Source organism: Stenella coeruleoalba, assembly GCF_951394435.1.
Source record: "Stenella coeruleoalba genome assembly, chromosome: 2".
In the NCBI taxonomy this organism is placed as follows: Eukaryota; Metazoa; Chordata; class Mammalia; order Artiodactyla; family Delphinidae; genus Stenella; species Stenella coeruleoalba.
Genome location: NC_137147.1, coordinates 106,821,539 through 106,839,968, shown reverse-complemented (window position 1 = coordinate 106,839,968; position 18,430 = coordinate 106,821,539). Strand labels below are relative to the sequence as shown.

The 18,430-nt window shown below is 49.2% G+C and overlaps 1 protein-coding gene across 2 annotated transcripts; it reads left to right on the top strand.

Moving 5' to 3' along the window:
* Positions 1-5,283: 5,283 nt before the first annotated feature.
* Positions 5,284-17,074, top strand: STARD5 (StAR related lipid transfer domain containing 5). Of its 2 annotated transcripts, none has more exons than XM_079913509.1 (6): positions 5,284-5,728; positions 6,410-6,459; positions 6,813-6,945; positions 10,037-10,154; positions 11,007-11,100; positions 15,709-17,074. In XM_079913509.1, exons 1-6 carry the CDS (start codon positions 5,630-5,632, stop codon positions 15,854-15,856), a joined length of 642 nt encoding a protein of 213 aa, XP_079769635.1. In that variant the 5' UTR covers positions 5,284-5,629; the 3' UTR covers positions 15,857-17,074. The 2 variants fall into 2 exon arrangements, with proteins under 2 accessions (XP_079769635.1, XP_079769636.1); XM_079913510.1 differs by having other exon boundaries at positions 5,594-5,728; positions 6,813-6,852.
* Positions 17,075-18,430: the final 1,356 nt, after the last annotated feature.

The following is an 18,430-nucleotide window of genomic DNA, read 5'->3' as shown; positions in this document are numbered from 1 at the left end:
TAAACTACACGATATTTATCCATTTCTTACTGATGGACGTTGAAGTCATTTCCACTTCTTTGCAGCTAAAAGCAATGTTGCACTAAACATCTTTTATACAGCTCTGTGGCCCATGTGCTCATGTTGACTTAGAAGTGGATATTGGTACTTTTTTTCTTCATTTTAAAAGTTTTATTGAAATATAGTTGATTTACAATGTTGTGTGAGTTTCAGGTGTACAGCTATGTGATTCAGTTATACACACATACACATACATATATATTCTTTTTTAGATTCTTTTCCATTATAGGTTATTACAAGCTATTGAGTATAGTTCCCTGTGCTATACAGTAGGTCCTTTTTGATTATCTATTTTATATGTAGTAGTGTGTATATTTTAATCCCAAACTCCTAATTTAGCCCTCTACCCACTTCCCTTTATGGTAACCATAAGTTTCTTTTCTACGTCTGTGAGTCTATTTCCGTTTTGTAAATAAGTTCGTTTGTACGATTTTTTTAGATTCCACATATAAGTGATATCATATGATGTTTTTCTTTCTCTGTCTGCCTCTGTCTACAAGTGAACTTATCTACAAGACAGAAATAGAGTTACAAATGTAGAAAATAAACTTATGGTTACCAGGGGGTAAGGAGGGAGGGATAAATTAGGAATTTGGGATTAACAGATACACACTACTATACATAAAATAGATAAACAACAAGGACCTACTGTATAGCACAGGGAACTCTACTCAATAGCTTGTAATAACCTATAATGGAAAATATTCTGAATCACTGTGCTGTACACCTGAAACTAACACAACATTGTAAATTAACTATACTACAATCAAAAATACCCCAAAACTTCTCAGAAAAAAGCAGTCTGGTAAATATCTTAGCAACTTGAGGATGATTCTCTCTGTCACTCCTGTTTCTGAATTCGTGAATGCAGGAAACTCAGAAAAAAGCTTTCTACACGCTTCTAGAAGACTAACTCCCAAGTCTGAGGTAGTAGTCCTGTTTTTTTGCCACTCTGTATGTGTGTGTTTTTGTGTTTTCCTCCTTTTTAGAGTTCGTAGGTTATTGTGTATGTGTTTTAATCTTTACCCATTTCACGGTAACCACTGCATATCCTTCTAGGAAGTAGGAATCGGTAAAGCATGAGTATAAATGTGACCTTCAGAAATAGAAACTGGGCGTGATGTTTGCCATAGTTCTGCCACTTACTAGCTGTGTGGCCTTGGACACCCCATGTGATCCTCAGTTTCTTAACCTGTAAAGTGGGAATAGATGTTTCTACTTGTGAGGGTTAAATGACACAATACAGGTAAAGTGCTTCGGACAGTGGCTTACCGGTGAATACATAAATATACGTGTGCTTACAGACTCGATTCTCCTAGCAGCTGCCTGAGCTAACTAAGTAAACACACATACAGTTCTTCATCAGTGACTAGGTAGAAAGCAAATACTCCATTCAGGAGATTTTAGGATTGGAGCACTTGGACACTTGGGCCCATCCCCTTGATGGTCTGGCGGTGGTTTGGGTTAGAAGTCTCTGGGCCCCCTGCCACATATACACCTATTTAAAGTTCATCTAGGACTTCAGTGAGGTCTGCTTTGGACAACTGGCTGACTTGGAGGCCCGAGGACCTCATGGGTGGGATCTGATCAATGGAATCTACAGACGTCAGTTATTCCTTCTACCCTGTCAGCTCTGAACTGCAGCCTCAAGGAGATTGCTAAATAAAAAGCCCAACGCAGGCTGGGCTGAGCAGCTCTGTGGGCAGCTCACACCCTCCCCGGCTCTAGCCAGATGCTCACCCTGCCCTGTCCTGGCCTCCAGAGGCAAAACAGACCAGAGGCCTGCCTACAGCTGTCCCAACGTCACCCGTCTCCTGCTGCCAGTGTGTACAGGCCTCAGGGTTAAACAGTTTGCTTCTCCAAATATTTCATGTATACCCAGGACTGGCATTTTCTGGCAGCAAAGATTAAAGTCTCTTATAATGCTAGAAAGATTTTAAAACCCATGCTCCATTTTGTAAGTATAAAAATCTCTTAAGCATTCGATGTCTAACAAAAGTCGCTTTCTACAGCAAGACTTACTTTCCCGCAGCTTTCTTTTCATAGTGTTTTATCCCCAAACAAAATTCTAATAGGCTCCAGACTGAGAGGGTCCAGAGCTGCAGCTTTCTAGAAATATTCTACATTGAATTTTTTTTTTTTTTTTTGCGGTACGTGGGCCTCTCACTGTTGTGGCCTCTCCCGTTGCGGAGCACAGGCTCCGGATGCGCAGGCTCAGCGGCCATGGGTCACGGGCCCAGCCGCTCCACGGCATGTGGGATCTTCCCGGACCGGGGCATGAACCCGTGTCCCCTGCATCGGCAGGCGGACCCTCAACCACTGCGCCACCAGGGAAGCCCTACATTGAATTTTTTAATGGCGTTTTTTATTTTAATTTTTTAAATTATTTTTTTAATTAATTTATTTATTTATATTTTTAATTTTGGGCCACGTTGGGTCTTCATTGCTGCATGTGGGCTATCTCTAGTTGCAGCAAGCAGGGGCCACTCTTCTTTGAGGTGCGCGGGCTTCTCATTGTGGTGGCTTCTCTTGTTGCAGAGCACCGGCCCTAGGTGCGTGGGCTTCAGTGGTTGTGGCACATGGGCTCAGCAGTTGTGGTTCACGGGCTCTAGAGCGCAGGCTCAGTAGTTGCGGCGCACGGGCTTTGTTGCTGCGTGGCATGTGAGATCTTCCTGGACCAGGGCTCGAACCCGTGTCCCCTGCATTGGCAGACAGATTCTTAACCACCGTGCCACCAGGGAAGTCCCAATAACGCTTTTTAAATTTAAGCAAACCTACATGCTAGTAATTAATATATTAAGCAGTATATGATGATATAAAATGAAAAAGAAGTGTCCTGTGGCATTACCCCCTCCTGTTAACAGTTTATTCTATACCTTTCTAGAAGTGAATATTCCACACCTATAGTACATATATAAACATACATAACATATATGTAAACATAAAAATATCATATATAAGCACATCTCTAGTTATTTCTCTTTCTCACTCAAGATATATATACATGATATATGATATATATCATACTATGATACTATATATAAATATATACTTATTGTATGCCAAGCACCATTCTCATTGCTATTCATTTATTAAATCCTTTAACCCACATGTCAACCCTATGAGTTAGTACTACTCATTTTCTCATTTTCCAAATGAGGATGCAAAGGTCTGGAATGGTCAGTTATTCACCAAGGTCACGGCTAGTAAATGGTGACACTGGGATTTGAACCAGGGCACTCGGACTTGAGCCCTGACTCTTATTCTTATCTACAGTACCGCTGTCCTTCAATTTACATTTTTTTAATATATATAGTGGATATTTTCCCTGTTAGTACACACATAAACATTTTATTTGGTGCGGGTAAGAATTTAAATAATTTTAAGTTATTTTAAAGTTAAGCTTGAAAATACCATTTGTTTCCTTCATAGAGAGTGAATTGCTCTTGATTAAAATAGTCCACTCATATCCGCTCATACTTCTAGTTCCCTAGGCTCTGTTGAGTATTTCCTGTCTGTTCCAGCCCCACCTTTTTTCATCTGGGCCACACTATATTAATGGCTACATAATAATCTAATAAATGTAACTTTGTTTAATCTATTGTTACTTCCTGTAACTTTGTTTAATCAATTGACAAACACTAGGTTGTTTCCAGTTGCAAGATCAATCTTACACATCTGTGTGCAGGAGTTGCTGGGTCAAAAAAAAAGTAAATTAAAATTTTAATACATGTTATTTTGCTCCCAGAAGGTTACATAAATTTACACTCTCACCCACAGAGCGTAAAAACAACTGTATAAAGTTGTATAAAAACAACTGTTTCTCCATATACTCATCAACACGGAATTAACCGCTGTCAGATTTGTCAGCCTCTTGTTTGTCCTTTGTTTGTCCCCTGAGGGACAAACCTCTTCAGATCTGTCCCTCAGATAGGTGTAAAAAGTGTCCCCTTGTTTTAAGTTTTAATTCCTTAACTATGGGGGTGGTTCTGCATCTTCTCATATCCATGTTAGCCGTGCTAATTTATTTTTCTGCAAAGTGTCTGTTCATATCTGATGCGTTCTTTTGGTCTGTTGGGTTATTTGAAAATGACTTAGTGATTTGTAAGAGCACTTGGTACATGAAGAAAACTTCCTTCTAGTTAAAATACGCTCTAATTTTTCCCTCAGACTATGATCTGACTTTTTATGAGATTTTGATGTGCTTAATTTTTTAACCATGGTTAACTTATTGGTCCTTTTTTTTTTTTTTAATGGCTCCAAGGTACATTCACATGCATTTCTTCACTTGCCTATCACAGTGGCATGGGGAGACATTCATTATGGTCCCATTTCACCTACAAGCAAACAGGCTAAGTGACTTGCTCAAAAGCACATGGCAAAGTGTGGGTGAAACCAGGTCTAGAACTTGGACTCCCTAATTCCCCATCCGGCTTCTTAACACCTGGCAGCCCATCACATCTTCCAAAAGGGGGTTTCAAGTAGTCATTTTCTTTACACCATTTTTTTTCAAACCTTTAAATGAAATAATAAGCACACACAACAGAAAATACAAACTGATCTCAGTGTTGACCTTTTCAAATATTTAGTTGGTTATAGCGCTGAAGAGGAGGATAGGATAGGAGGCTGGAGTGGTGTGACCCCCCCCACTCACCCTCCAAGGTAGATGCCACCCAGAGGCACAGAACCCTGCGACCTCTTATCTGGAGCCCAGCTCTCTCCCAGATGCCAGCGTATCCCACTGTCTCCCGGACATCACATAGAGGTCTTTCAGGCACCTCCAACTGAACATGCCCAGAACTGAACGCACCATGTTCCCCCTCCAGTCTGTCTTGTCCCCAGCTCAGCTAAGCCACCCGTGGCTCAAGCCATAAGGTGGGAGTCACGATGCTTCCTGCTCCTCCGGCCTCCACCATCTGTCACAGAGATCTCTACGTTCTACCTTCTAAGCACTTTACGAGGGGTCCTCTTCTCTCCACCCCCATCACCCAGCCCCTGCTCCAGGCCACCCCCATCTCTCTCACTATCGCTGCAGCTTCCTAACGGGCCTCCCAGTCTCTACGCTCATTCCCTCTTGCACCCCGGCAACAGCCGCCCTAGAAAGGTATTTCGGATGGAAATTTCTCCATCTTCCCGCCTGGCTGAAAGCCTCTGTGCATTCAACACAGAAGTCCACGCTCCTTACACAAGTCTACGACGCTGCGCACGACCTGGCCCGGCCCACTTGGCTCTCCACCACCGGCCTTCTCAAGTTCCGGAGTCCCAGAGCCCCTCCCTGAGCTGGGACGGGCGAAAAGCAGGTTCTGCAGGACCGTGCGGGGCGCGCCTCGGACCCGTCGGGGCGGAGAGCGTCCTGCAGTGACTGGCCGGTGATCTCCGACCCTGCCAATCTCAGAGAGGGGCAGGGTCTGTCTGATGGTCTAGGCCAATCCTAGAGCGGGGGCGGGGCTGGGGGCGGGACTCCGGGCTCCTCTGCTGGCCCGGGCTTTCCGGCCTCCCATACCTAAGTGCCCGGCCGCCACCGCACACCGCACCTGCGAGCCAGCAACCTCGCGCAGCTCTCGGCGCAATGGACCCGGCGTTGGCCGCGCAGATAAGCGAGGTGGTGGCGGAGAAGATGCTCCAGTACCGGCGAGACGAGTCAGGATGGAAGATTTGCCGGGAAGGCGTGAGTGAGGAGCTGGGCAGGAAGGGGTCGAGGGGGCCTTTGCTCCCTGGGGCCGGGGTTCCAGAAGCCCCCAGGCTGCTCTCTCCTGGAGGTTTTCTGCGTTCCATCCTCCGGAGCTAGACTGAGGAGGAGATCGCACTGGGGGTTGTTTCCTTAAAAAATTATCGAGTCTGTTTTTGCACACAATGACCCCCCCGGGAGATAAGTATCTGTCCCTTTCTTTGAAAGACTTGGCCAAGGTCACCTGGCTGGTAAATGGTTAGGATGGAACCGGAAGCACCAGGCTCCAAAGCCTTTACTCCTTTCCTCAGAGCAGGAGCCCCTCTCTGCCTTCCCGGGAAGGTGGCAGAGGGATGGTGTTGGTCACTGGACACTTAGGATTTTTAACAAACAGACATAAATTGCCCGAGGAAACAAGATGCATGGTGATTTTTAAGGTGGTTTGAAAACTCCCCAGTGCTCTTCCAGTCAGCCACATAAGATCCCTTTGTCCATCACATCCTCCTGGGGGCAGCTTTGTCCTGGACCAGTCCCCACTCTGCTACATGTCAGTTGGGTACCTTGGAGATTTGCATCTCTTGGGTCTCTCGACTTTTCTTCGGTAAAACAGGGGATTGGGCCTGGTGATCTCCCAAGGGCCCTTCTAGCTCTAAAATTTTGCGATTCTGTGCCTTTTGACAGAACGGAGTTTCAGTTTCCTGGAGGCCGTCTGCGGAGTTTCCAGGGAACCTGTAAGTGCACCCCTTGTTCAAAGCTTGTCAAAGGTGCCACACCTTTCCTGCTGTTTCTGTGGGTTTGCTTCCTAAGAGACTCTAGTCAACCCTAGCACCTGGAATCAACTTGCCAGTTACCTTCCAGAAAAGTTTCCGTGTTTAACTACATCATTTCCTCAAACTATATTCTTATGAAAGCTTGCCTTCCGTCCATTCCTGCAGGCCTGAGGGGAGGTGGGCTGGTAAATGTCAGCCCCTTCTCTGCAAGGCTGTCTTAAAGAACAGCGACAGACGTGACTTCTAGTCCTTATATGTCATCCCAGGATAAACAAGTTTGACGCCTTGGGGTCACATTCCTCTTTGTGCTCCAGGTACCGAGGAGAAGGCATTGTGAATGGGACACCAGAGCAGGTGTGGGACTGTGTGAAGCCACTTGCTGGGACCCTACGAGATAAGTGGGATGAGAATGTGAACAGTTTTGAAATTATCGAAAGCATCACTGATGTAAGTCTTTCTAAGCACTGTTATCCCTAGACAGTAACCTGACTCTGTTCCCTCTGCGGGGGGTCAGTGACACCTTTAGGCAAGAGGAGTACACTGTGAGCCCCTGAAGCCCAGCAAACAGGTTGCCCACTGCTTGACACTCAAACCCAGCCTCGGCCCAGGTACAGGTAGGTAACGATGAGACCCAGAGAGGTAGAGCTGCCCTAAACAGAGCTGAGAGAACATAGCAGTGGATGATGAAAGCAGGAGTGCAGAGTGGACATTAGCTCTGAGTATGCTGAAGCAGTGCCTGGATTGGAAACATCCGCTCTAGTTTGAAATATTGCCCGTTCCTGGGACCATGGTAATGAATTGAGTCCTGGCCAAAGAGTCAGGATTCTCTGCCAGCTGTAACGCTGTGCCAGGCGGCAGATGCTGGATGACAGTTGCTCCATTGGTAAAATGTGTGGTATCTACTCTAGCGCTGCCCAGGAGAACTTTCCGCTATGATGGAAATATTCTCCAACAGCACTGTTCAATACGGTAGCCACTAGCCCCACGTGGCCACAGAGCATTTGAAAGGTGTCTAGTTTGAAGAAATAAATTGTTCATTTTACTTAATTTTCATGACTCGATGTAAATTTAAATAGCCACATGGAACTAGTGGCTACCGTATTGGACAACAAAGATCTAGTTTGTCCTGCCCTGGGATCCGCTGTAGTATTAAGTATCCACCTCCTTTTGATTATAGAAGTTAAGGAGAAAAAACAACACAAAACATAGCCAAAACGAATTAAAAAGTTGCCCTGGGGAAATGTTGCCGGCTTTTTTAAATTTGAATGGTGCCTTGATTTTGACATCTGCGGACATGGTACCCTCTTGGGTGTTTCTGTAGATGGTGCTGTGAAACCTCAAGCCATAGTTCTTTACTGGTCAGTCCGTAGGACCCAAGTGTTCTTAACCTTGACCAAGAATTCACATTTCAGTTCATTATCACAAATGATGTCAGTGTTTCCTGAAGGGTGGGGCACCTAATGTTGGGGCACTAGGTGATTCAGTGTATTAGGTCTTTAACAGTCAAAGCTGAAACTGAATCACACATAGGGAGGTCACCCCATTTCAAATCTTCAATCTCTCTGATAACTTGAAGGGAAAAGTCTGGGATAGGTGCTAATGTGCCTTTGACACCTGTTTAACACTTGCAAATCTCCATTACAACAAACAGACAGCTGGCCTCAGGCTCAGAATTAGAACCCAAAAATCCCTTGTGTGTGTGTATATGTATACATATATATATATATATTTTTTTTGCAGTTGTCTTTTATTTATGCCAAGTGGTACCTTTTTTTCATTTCCAGTAGTTAAATAGCCTCCTTTTTAAAATAAGTTTAACTTTTAAAAAGTGAGCACATTTAGATAAAAATATTAAGTGAATAACAGGATAGGTGCTACCAGAGATAGGAAAAAATTGTGAAGATAATATACAAATAATTATACACAAATGCTTGAAGTTGAGGAAACATGGGTTAATGCCCTTTGAAACATAATGGAAATGTAATAACAGAATGACAGCATGATTTTGACAAATCTCAAATATCCTAATTCTAGGATTGATAGATAGTAGATGGATGGGTGGATGGGTGAGATACAGAGCCCTGCCACAAGTCTGTGACGTGCTGCCGCTTTCAGCATTTCTTACCAATATGTCCTCTTCATCTTGTTCTCCAGACACTCTCTTTCAGGATTGATGCGTTTTGTAGCAATAATCAGGAGTGGAAGCTGTATAGTTACTTTTTTAAAAATCTCATCACTTCTGCCATTCCTAACTACAAACTACTAGAATTCAGAAAAGGCAAAATTACCTTGTTTCTAGCAACAAGCTTTGGCCTTTAAAAAGAATATATGCTTTAAGAGAGGGGAAAACATGGAAATTCTAACTCCAGTGTGCAGTGCCTCGGTTAAATATTGAAATCAGCGTCCCTCAGTGTCCCTTTGGCCCCCTGGAGGATTTTACACCCTAGGACAGTGTATGATTGGAAGATTCCAGATGGGTGGGGTATGTGGCACCTTTCTCATGTGGGAAAGGGAAACCTGCATGAAGGTGCAGGCTGTTCTCAGGCAGGTCATTCTAGGAAGGACACATGGAGGATGAGCCCTCTGGAAACTGATTCCCAGTGCTCCCAGAGCCCACTGGAAAGTTCTTAAGTGCCCCCAGGAATTGCATGCCCACCTGGAAGACTCATATCCAGGGTCAGAGTTTTCTCAGCAACACACGGTGCCCCTAGTCTTAATAGCCAAAGAGGCAAGAGACCTTCTCGCCTGCTCCCCAGAGGTCTCCCCAGGACTGTCCCATCCTCGGGCCTGACCTGTACCTTGTGACCTTGAAAGGACTGGGGTCCTGCTGGAGGAGGGGAATCATGGGATAAAGCATGGGGTGGGTTTGAAGGGCCCTTGGCTTGTAAAGTGGGAGAATGGACTTGGTGGGATATTCTGAGATGGAGTGCAGTTCAAGGGGTGCTACCTCCCAGGGCTGGGGCTGGGAGAAACCAGAAAGCTACCCAGGACACACATTTAAGGAGGCACTGCTCTCAGGGTTAGGCAAGTACCCGGTCGGCCTTAGGAAGGAATGGTCTCTCTTGCCTCACCCTACTCCTGGCCCTATTCAGGCCTCATCTCCACCCTGAGCTTTGTGGTGAATTCCTTCATCTCTCCAAGCCTCAGTTTCCTACCTGTGAAATGGGTTCGTGAAACCTATTTCTCAGTTGCAAAGGACGACTGAGAGCTTTGTCCAGCCGGGCTCTTACTACGTGCTCAATTAATGGCAACTCTCATGATCTTTTGAAACATAAGCTCAGAGTGGTCCTGATTGGCCATGGGCAGCCCGTGTCACAACCCTGGATTCTACGAGCTGGGTGTGTTGCCATGACCCTTGGCACGTCCAGGAAAGTTCATTCTAGACCCTCCAGGTCACAGCACCACACTGCTGTCAGTGCTATTCCCATTTTCCAGACCCTGGGGTATGGGGACAGGGTGGATGAGCTCCGAGTCGAGTTGGGGCGGGGAGCAGATGCGCAGCCATCAGACGCAGCTGGATCCCCCTTTGCTCTGACAGACACAGTGCGTCAGCAGAACCACCACCCCCTCGGCCGTCATGAAGCTCATCTCTCCCAGAGACTTTGTGGACCTGGTGCTGGTCAAGACGTATGAGGATGGGACCATCAGTTCCAATGGTGAGTGACGGCAGGGCTGCTGCAAAGCCTTCGTGGGATGCTGGGCTCTGTCTCCTCCACACCCGCCCAGCTCTTCAAGGAAAGCCGACCAGCTGGAAATCCCTGGAGCACTCACAGCCTGGGTCCTTTTTTCTGTGCCAGCCTCCCCTTGTCAGGTTTGGGGAGATTCTGTGCCGGGGAGGTCTGAGGTGGGAGAGTCCACACACTAGTAATTTTAGTTATAAATCGCAGATTTCATCAGCACCCCGTTTTCATCCCTGCTGAGGTGCATAGTTTGTACCCTAGACATGCGGGGTACGGTTTGGCTTCAGGGAACCCCAGGGTGCGGTGATTCCCTGCACCCACGGAGCACCGTCCCGAGAGGGCTGTGGGGCTGTCCGCTCCCCTCCTTCCCACGAGGAGCAGAGTTCCTGCCTCTGCACTTTCGATGGTGCATCCCGCTGAAAGCCACAGCGCCTGCCACTCCTCTGAATCTTCCACATGGGGGTCGATTGTGTGTCCATCCACACCTCTCGTGGCTGCGATTTGAGAGGGGTCCCTTCGTTCTCCTGCCCCCAGGCCTCATAGTCTGAAATGTTGTTTTCTCTAATATTCCAGCAGGCTTGGGGAAGCTGTGGACATGAGTGTGTGCGTGTGTGTGTGCGCACGAGTATGTGTGAACGTGTGTGTGAGTGTGAGGGATGGGGGGCGGCAGTAGGAAGAGCTCAGGGCCAAGTGGCAGGGTCGTCCTCTGACGCCTGGGCTCCAGATGACTGGTCTGTACCCACCGTGGGTGCCCGGTAAGGCCCTTCAGCGGCAGTGGCCCAACTGCCCGAAGTTGTAGCTCACTGAGCGTCTTTCTCTGTCTTCCAGCTACCAGTGTGGAGCATCTGTTATGTCCCCCAAAGCCAGGTTATGTGAGAGGATTTAACCATCCTTGTGGTTGCTTCTGTGGACCTCTGCCAGGGTAAGGATAACCTCTTGGATTGAATGATGTGCCCAGACCTAACTGTGGCTTCACTGAGGACATTCTACTCAATGGCAACATTAATGATGATTCGTAGTAATAAAAATGCCTCGCCACTCTGTAGGCCTTGATGTTACGGAACCCTATACACACACCTTGGTGACGTAACATGCCAAAGTTCTAGGCACGTGGGAAAGAATTGTGGGCAAGTGTCATTGTTTCTGATGTGGGGAACCCTCCCTCCGGCCCCAGGCAAGCTGAGCAAATGTCACGGTGCTGTTTAGCAAATGAGGAAACTGAGGCTCGGGGAAGTTAGGTGGTCTGTGCAGGCTCACAGGCTGGCCATGGGGGCCCTGGGCACCCAGTCTTCTCCTCCATGTTCTGAGTGCTCTCCAGCAGCCTGGAGCAGGCAAGAGCTTAGCTGTCCTCGCCCCGAATCCCACACGGTGCTCCTCACCCCTCACCGAGGAATGGGGTGGAGATGCTCGGGGCTAAAGGGCGATTCTCAGAGCACACCGTGAGTCAGCCCCAGAACTGAGCTCAGAAACGGTTCTGTCCCTATTTTCTCGCAGGTCATGGCCAGGTTCTTTTGGGGTTTTTGGGTTTTTGGTTTTGGCCTCACCGAGCAGCGTGCGGGATCTTAGTTCCCTGACCAGGGATCGAACCCACGCCCCTTGCAGTGGAAGCGTGGAGTCTTAACCGCTGGGCCACCAGGGCCAGGTTTTTACCAGGAGCTTTCCGTGTAATAATAACCCAAAGGTCACTGGTTTATCCTGGGAACCACTCAAGTTGACAAAGAAAGAAACTGTACCTGAGGGTCTGTCCCTGTCACCCTGCAACCCACAAACAGACACCAGCAGGGGAAACATCGATGCTGTCACTGCACAATCCCAGGAGAAGGGTTTTGGTGCTATAGCATTGTACCGAAAACCCACATCCCACACGTCCACCTAACACTTCTGACTAAGCTGGCTTTTCAGACATCTTGTGGCAGACTTCTGTTAAACGTAGCAAAACTTTATGAGTTTGAAAATAATAGCATAGCTGCAGTCCAACACAGCTCCCCTCGCCATGCGCACACGCGCGCGCACACACACACACGCGCGCGCGCACAGAGGAATTTTCAGAATAAGAGTCAGCGCACCTTCCCCTTAGGGGCTGAATTCTATGGATATCTTCCTTGGGGAGAACATACAATTTGATGAGTATCATTATGCCTCATTCCAGATGGCAAGAGTTGATTGCACAGACTTTGTAGCGGGGTCACTTAGAGCCAAAACCCAGCTAGTGTGGAGGTGTTTTTCTTAAGACATTTTAAAAACATTTCTTATTATATATGTTACAAATATTTCTTCCCAATATGTTATATATATATATTTCTTGTTGTTTTATCTTTTGGCCACACCGCATAGCATGCGAGATCTTAGTTCCCCGACCAGGGATGGAACCTGCCTCCGCTGCAGTGGAAGCGTGGGGTCTTAACCCCTGGACCACCAGGGGAGTCCCTAGTGTGGAGGTTTTGACTCAGCTCGCTTGAAAGCATTTTATGTGGATCTGAAAGCATTTTATGTGGATCTGAAGCCTGTGACTGTGATGGTTCCCATCACTCTATGAATATAGGCCTGTTCTAGGCGCTATGGATTCAAGAAGCGATACTAATCGTGACAGGAACAGCAGCAAATGTTTATACATCACTCCTGTGTGTCAGGCACTCTTCTTTATATTTTATAATTTAACTCATTTTTATTCTTATAACAATTCTAAGGTACTGTTATTACCTTCATTTTTTATATGAGGACTCTGGGCACAGAGAGGTTATGTAACTTACTCAAGATCACACAGCCAGGAGCTGGTCAAGCTATAGCATCTGACTCCAAAATCTATGCTCTTAATCTAGATATTGACCCTTCAAAACAGATAAGCCTTCTTGGAACTTAGATTCTAGTGGGAGCAGGGTAGACAGACAAAACACAAGCACCATAATTATATCAGATGTACACGCTTGTAATGATCAGATTTTAAATGATTTGGAGAAAACTGAAACCAGATAAAGGTGCCGGGGAGGGATGGGGGAGCTAGACCAAAGGCCCCCCTGATAGGACGTTTGACCAAAGCACAGCACAGGGAGCCTTGGGGATGGAAGGGGGCTGGGGGGAGTGCGTTCCTGGCAGAGGGATAAGCAGGTCCAAAGTCCCTGAGGTGGGGGCAGGCAAGGGCCATTGAGGGAATGGCATGGAGGCCATTGTGCCAGATGGCAGTGAGCAGGGGGAAAGGCAAGGAGATCCCGTCACCGAGGGAGCAGGGCCCACATCTTGGAGTCGTGGGCGCTGTCCTCGGAATCGAATGGGGAGCTGGCAGGGAGTCTGGAACAGTATGTGCCCTGAGCTGGGTGTCCAGTGCTGTGATGCCTCTGGAGTGGGCGAGGTTGTGAGCCAGAGCAAGGGGACTAATTAGAGGTGAGGGATGGTGGCGCCTGAGTCGAGTGGCTGCAGCGGACAGGGCAGAGCTGTCGGGTTCTGGTTGTTCTGCAGGCGGGGGGGCTGGTGTTTGTAGCAGGGGTAGCGTAGTCACATCGTGAATGCAGCCCTGCTCTGTGCCCAGCGAGTCTGCTGAGTGCTCTGCACGTGTTAGCTCACGAATCCTTACAACAAGGACCAGTGGTGGACGCCGTTACCTAGCCCAGCCTTCTCCATGGGGAGACCAGGTGATTCCAACATCTCTCTGAGCCCCCCTTTGCCAGCTCTGTTAATGATGTCCAAGCGAGAAACACTCTTCACCGTGACCACTCTGTAAGGTACCGAGTTTGCCTCTTCCACCCGGCCTGTTGCGTGTTTACCTCCTCCCAAGCCCCGTCTTCACCCGGAGGAGAGCATGGTCACTGGGCAGACTTTCTCCCTCACCTGTTCAGGCCAAAGAGGACAGCACTGAGAAGTACGGGGGCTTGAGTGAGCCCGGAGAGGAGGAACAGAGAGAAGAGAGAAGGTCCCAGCAAAGGTGGAGGGGCTGGGGGCTGGTGAGCAAGGAATAGAGTCCGATGATGCTGAGGCTTTGGGATGGAAGGCAGTCTGTGCCCCCCCAGCCCCGCCCCGAGTTCAGGCTCTGTGCAGAGAAGGCATGAGCAGAGGAGAGAAGCCTGCCCAGCCAGCACCGTCCTGCACTGTCATTCATCTGCTGGTCCCCGGCCCTGTCTGTGCATCTGGGAGGGAGGGCAAGGTTCTAAAGGCTCTCCACTTCTCAGCCCTTGACCTCCAGGATGTCAGGAAACATTTGATGGGCAGGTGCAATGCTCCGTGGGGTTCCTGTTGAGACTCTGAGGCTGCTGACAGCTCCATTCAAATGAAACGCCAAATGGTCTCCGCAAAGCCCGTGCCTTTGTTGTCCTGGCAATTGGGAAGTTTGTGACACTGAAGACCCCTTGTCCCTACCAAGTTGGGTCCCATTTCCTCCCGTGCGCGCCCCTCACTGAATCTGACTCTCGCTGGTGGGCTTCACTGCCTTGTGCCCCTGAGCGTGAGGCCACTACGTGTGCAGCCCAGGGAGGTCCGCTGAGTTGCTAGGTTGGTGAGCGGACGCCGCCTCTCGACTTCGGCACAGGTCTGTGCCATGTTCCGTGTTGTGGCCTCCCTCGGGGCTTCTGCCACCCCCAGCCGAAGCCCCTTCACGTGGGCGCGAGTTACGCGTCAGGTCTCTACGTCAGCCCTTCTCACACTTTTGGTCTGAGGCTCCATTCCACTCTTAAATATTATTCAGGGCATCAAAGGGCTTCTGTTCATGTGGATTATATCCATCAGTATTTACTATACTTGAAATTAAAACGGGGCTATTTAAAAAACATTTACTTTAAAATAATGAGAATACGTGTATTATATGTTCCCATAAATATTTTTGTGAAAAGTAACCATATTTTTCAAAAGAGGAGAAAAACAGTGAAGAGTGGCCCTATTTGACATTTTGGGAAATCTCTTTAATGTCAGGTTTAACAGAAGCTCATATCTGCTTCTGCATTCAGTCTGTTGTGATATCACATCTCACGTAGCCTCTGGAAACCTCCCCCGGAAGCTGTTGACAGCTCCATTCAAATAAAATGCTCAGTGGTCTCCACGAAGCCCATGCCCTCATGGTCCTGGCCAAGAGAAAATTCGTGAGAGTGAAGTACACGCTGAGAGAATGGGAGTGAAAAAGGCAAATCACATCTTAGTGTTGTGACGAAAATAGCTCTGACCTTGCAGACCCCTTGAAAGGGTGTCAGGAGCCCCCAGGAGCTGCCAGACCATTTGGAGAACCGCTGCCCTCAATGGACAGAGTGCAGCATTGTGTCTGTTCCTCCCAGGACCCGGTACAGGAGTGACTTCTCTGAAAGCCTTTGCCGAGTGAGTCGGGCACAGGGAACGAATGACCTTCCTGGGCTGGAAGTGGGGGGTCGTCCTCGCGCAACGGCCTGGCGGGGCCATGGAAGCATCCACGAGAGGACCCGCTTCCATCCTGAAAAGAAGCAGGTCCTGAGGGATGCCCTGGGCAGTGAACCCAGCGAAACCCCTGGGTCTGGACCGTTCCCCTGGGCGGGCTCTCTGCTCCAGACGCATAACAGCCCTGGCCTTGCTTTCACAGGGAGCCCAACAAGACCAGCCTGGTCACGTTCTTCCAGACCGACCTCAGTGGTTACCTTCCGCAGGGCGTGGTGGACTCCTTCTTTCCCCGCAGCATGGCCGGGTTTTACGCCAACCTCCAGAAAGCAGTGAAGAAATTCTACGGCTGACATCCTGGCTGGTGGGCTGAGAACTGCCATGACTCAGCGGAGCTGCCATTGTTGGGACGCAGCTGGAGAGCCTGGGAGAACACGGGCTCCAGTGGAACCGCTCTACCTTTGGAACCCACCAATGACCAGACATCAGCCAGAGGCAGCCCTGGCCCCTCCTGCGCCTCCTTCCACTTGGGTGGGGCTGCCATTTCCCAAGCACCCCTCCTCCAGCAGGGTGGCCCCCCAAGCCGCCCGGCCACCGGACAGGGACTCTGCCCGGGCACCGTGCGATGCTCGCGGGTCCAAAGCCTTTCTGTGCCGATCACTCTCAGAGACCACGTCTCCCCATTTGTTGAGAAGAATCACCATCAATCCCGAGAACCTGGCCCAGCCCCTTGGTAGCATTCGAGCTCTCAGTCCTGCACCACAGATCCCCGGATGTGCCAGACTTTCCCCCTTAAAAGACGTCAGCTTGGCAAAATGATGCTTAAAAAATGAGTTAAGCATTCAGGAAGAAGCACTTTCAATACTCCTTTTGTTGTCTCTTCTGTTCAAATCATTTTTCTCTATTTTTCCCCTGCATGAGTTAGCCTTCAGGCGCCCCAGGGAAACCAGGCCGTTTGAACCTGCCCAGGCAGCGCTCTGGAATTGATTCTGGGCTCAGGGCAACTACAAGGGGAACTTGGAGGAGAGCCTCCTCTCCCCTGGGCATTTGCCGGTTCTTGTGTTCTGTTATAGAAGATGGGACAGGAGTCCTCTGGCCTCCAGGACCTGGTGAGCCCGTACTGCTGTCAGCGGGAAGGACAGAAGAGCAGATGCCCCACCCTCAGCAGTGCTGGCTAAAATCCCCCCCAGGCCCTGCTGCAAGATGAAACGACCCCGAACGGGCTATGCCCAGCCCGGTGCATCGTCGGAACCAGGGAGCACGACCTGGAAGGGGCTTCAGCAGCCACACGACTCCCTGTCCTTCTCTCCGGTCAGGGCCACACAGTCCTGTGTGGAATTCTCCAACATTCCCTCACGAGCTCCTCCATGGGCCCACCAACTTGCTGGTGAGGGAGGCCCACGTGTGTTTGACCAGAGTGCCCTCGTATTGCAGTTTCTCAGGTTACCAGCACCCTGTGCAGAAAATTTCCAGAGTCCTCAGCCTTTGCGCCTCCAGATGGAAAACGTTCTCCTCGTATCAGAGTATCTTGCTTCCCCCCTTTGAGTCCTGGGGTGCCTGTCTTCTGAATGTGCCGAGGTCTGAGCAAGGTTTAAAACGTGGAAGTTCAGTGTCAGGGGGTTAGAAAGCCTTCTTTCTGGGCTCTAATGCAGCTGCAGATCCCACAATCATGCCATGAAGATCATCCCCCAACTCCCTCTTCTCATCAAGAAATCTTCACAGGACTCTCCCGCTGCGGAGCACAGGCTCTGGACGCGCAGGCTCAGCGGCCATGACTCACGGGCCCAGCCGCTCCACGGCATGTGGGATCTTCCCGGACCGGGGCACGAACCCGTGTCCCCTGCATCGGCAGGCGGACTCCCAACCACTGCGCCACCGGGGAAGCCCTCCAGGACTCTTATAGGTACTTAGATTTCATTCATTCATTCGCCAAGAACTTAATGGGTCCTTACCTTGTGCCAGACGTCGTTCGGTATCAACTCATCACAATTTGATCTCCCAAACCCAGCCAATTCTGGGCACGCCAGCCCAGGAGACCCAGGAAGGTGGTGGTCATACCAAGATAGAGCCACCTGTGCTGCCCCGTCTGGCCAGGAGGGGAGGTCAGTCTCCCAAGAGCACGTCTCACTGGGCCCACTGCATGGACTGCACCTGCACTGCTCCTGCGTGCATCTGCTGGCAGTGGGTCAAACCGGTTTGAGCACTGGACCGAGTCAGAAAACGTGCAAGTGGTCCCATCCCTGCCAGTTAGAAATGATGCCCTCGGACAGTCACTTAACACTCCTGTGCTTTGGCTTCCTGTCTTTAAAGAAAATCTGGGGACATGAATACCAGTCCTGGGGTAGCCTGCTTAAGAGTCCCTGCAGATGAGATGATGATGGTGAATCAGTGAGATGCTGTACAAAGCCAGGAACGAGGGCTGCCTGGGAGAGACTCTTGGATGGACTCATTTCCCTGGAGAGTTAAAGTAGATCCGGGATTGTTGTTTGTGTGTTTGCGGTGTTGGGGATGACTGGAATCATTGTTTGCAAAGGCACTGTTTTCTCTGCCTGCTGTCAGCTCTGAAGAAGGTGGCCAAGGCGCACTAAACCTCACCTGTAAACTGCAGCATCGTGACGCTCAAATGGATGAGTTTTCGTTTTAAGACCTTCTTGCTGATTCTTTTTTTTTTTTTTAATAAATTTATTTATTTATTTCTTGGCTGTGTCGGGTCTTCGTTGCTGCACCCAGGCTTTCTGTAATTGCGGCGAGCGTTGCGGTGCGGGGGCTTCTCGTTGCGGTGGCTTCTCTTGTTGCAGAGCACGGGCTCTAGGCACACAGGCTTCAGTAGTTGCAGCGTGCGGGCTTCAGTAGTTGTGGCGCACGGGCTTAGTTGCTCCGCGGCATGTGGGATCTTCCCGGACCAGGGCTCAAACCCATGTCCCCTG

Excerpts from the sequence above, each read along its gene's own strand:
- STARD5 (XM_079913509.1), top strand. The coding sequence starts at position 5,630 with ATGGACCCGGCGTTGGCCGCGCAGATAAGCGAGGTGGTGGCGGAGAAG. Across the intron at positions 6,460-6,812 it reads GCGGAGTTTCCAGGGAACCT|GTACCGAGGAGAAGGCATTG; the intron begins GTAAGTGCACCC and ends TTTGTGCTCCAG. Across the intron at positions 11,101-15,708 it reads TTCTGTGGACCTCTGCCAGG|GGAGCCCAACAAGACCAGCC; the intron begins GTAAGGATAACC and ends TTGCTTTCACAG.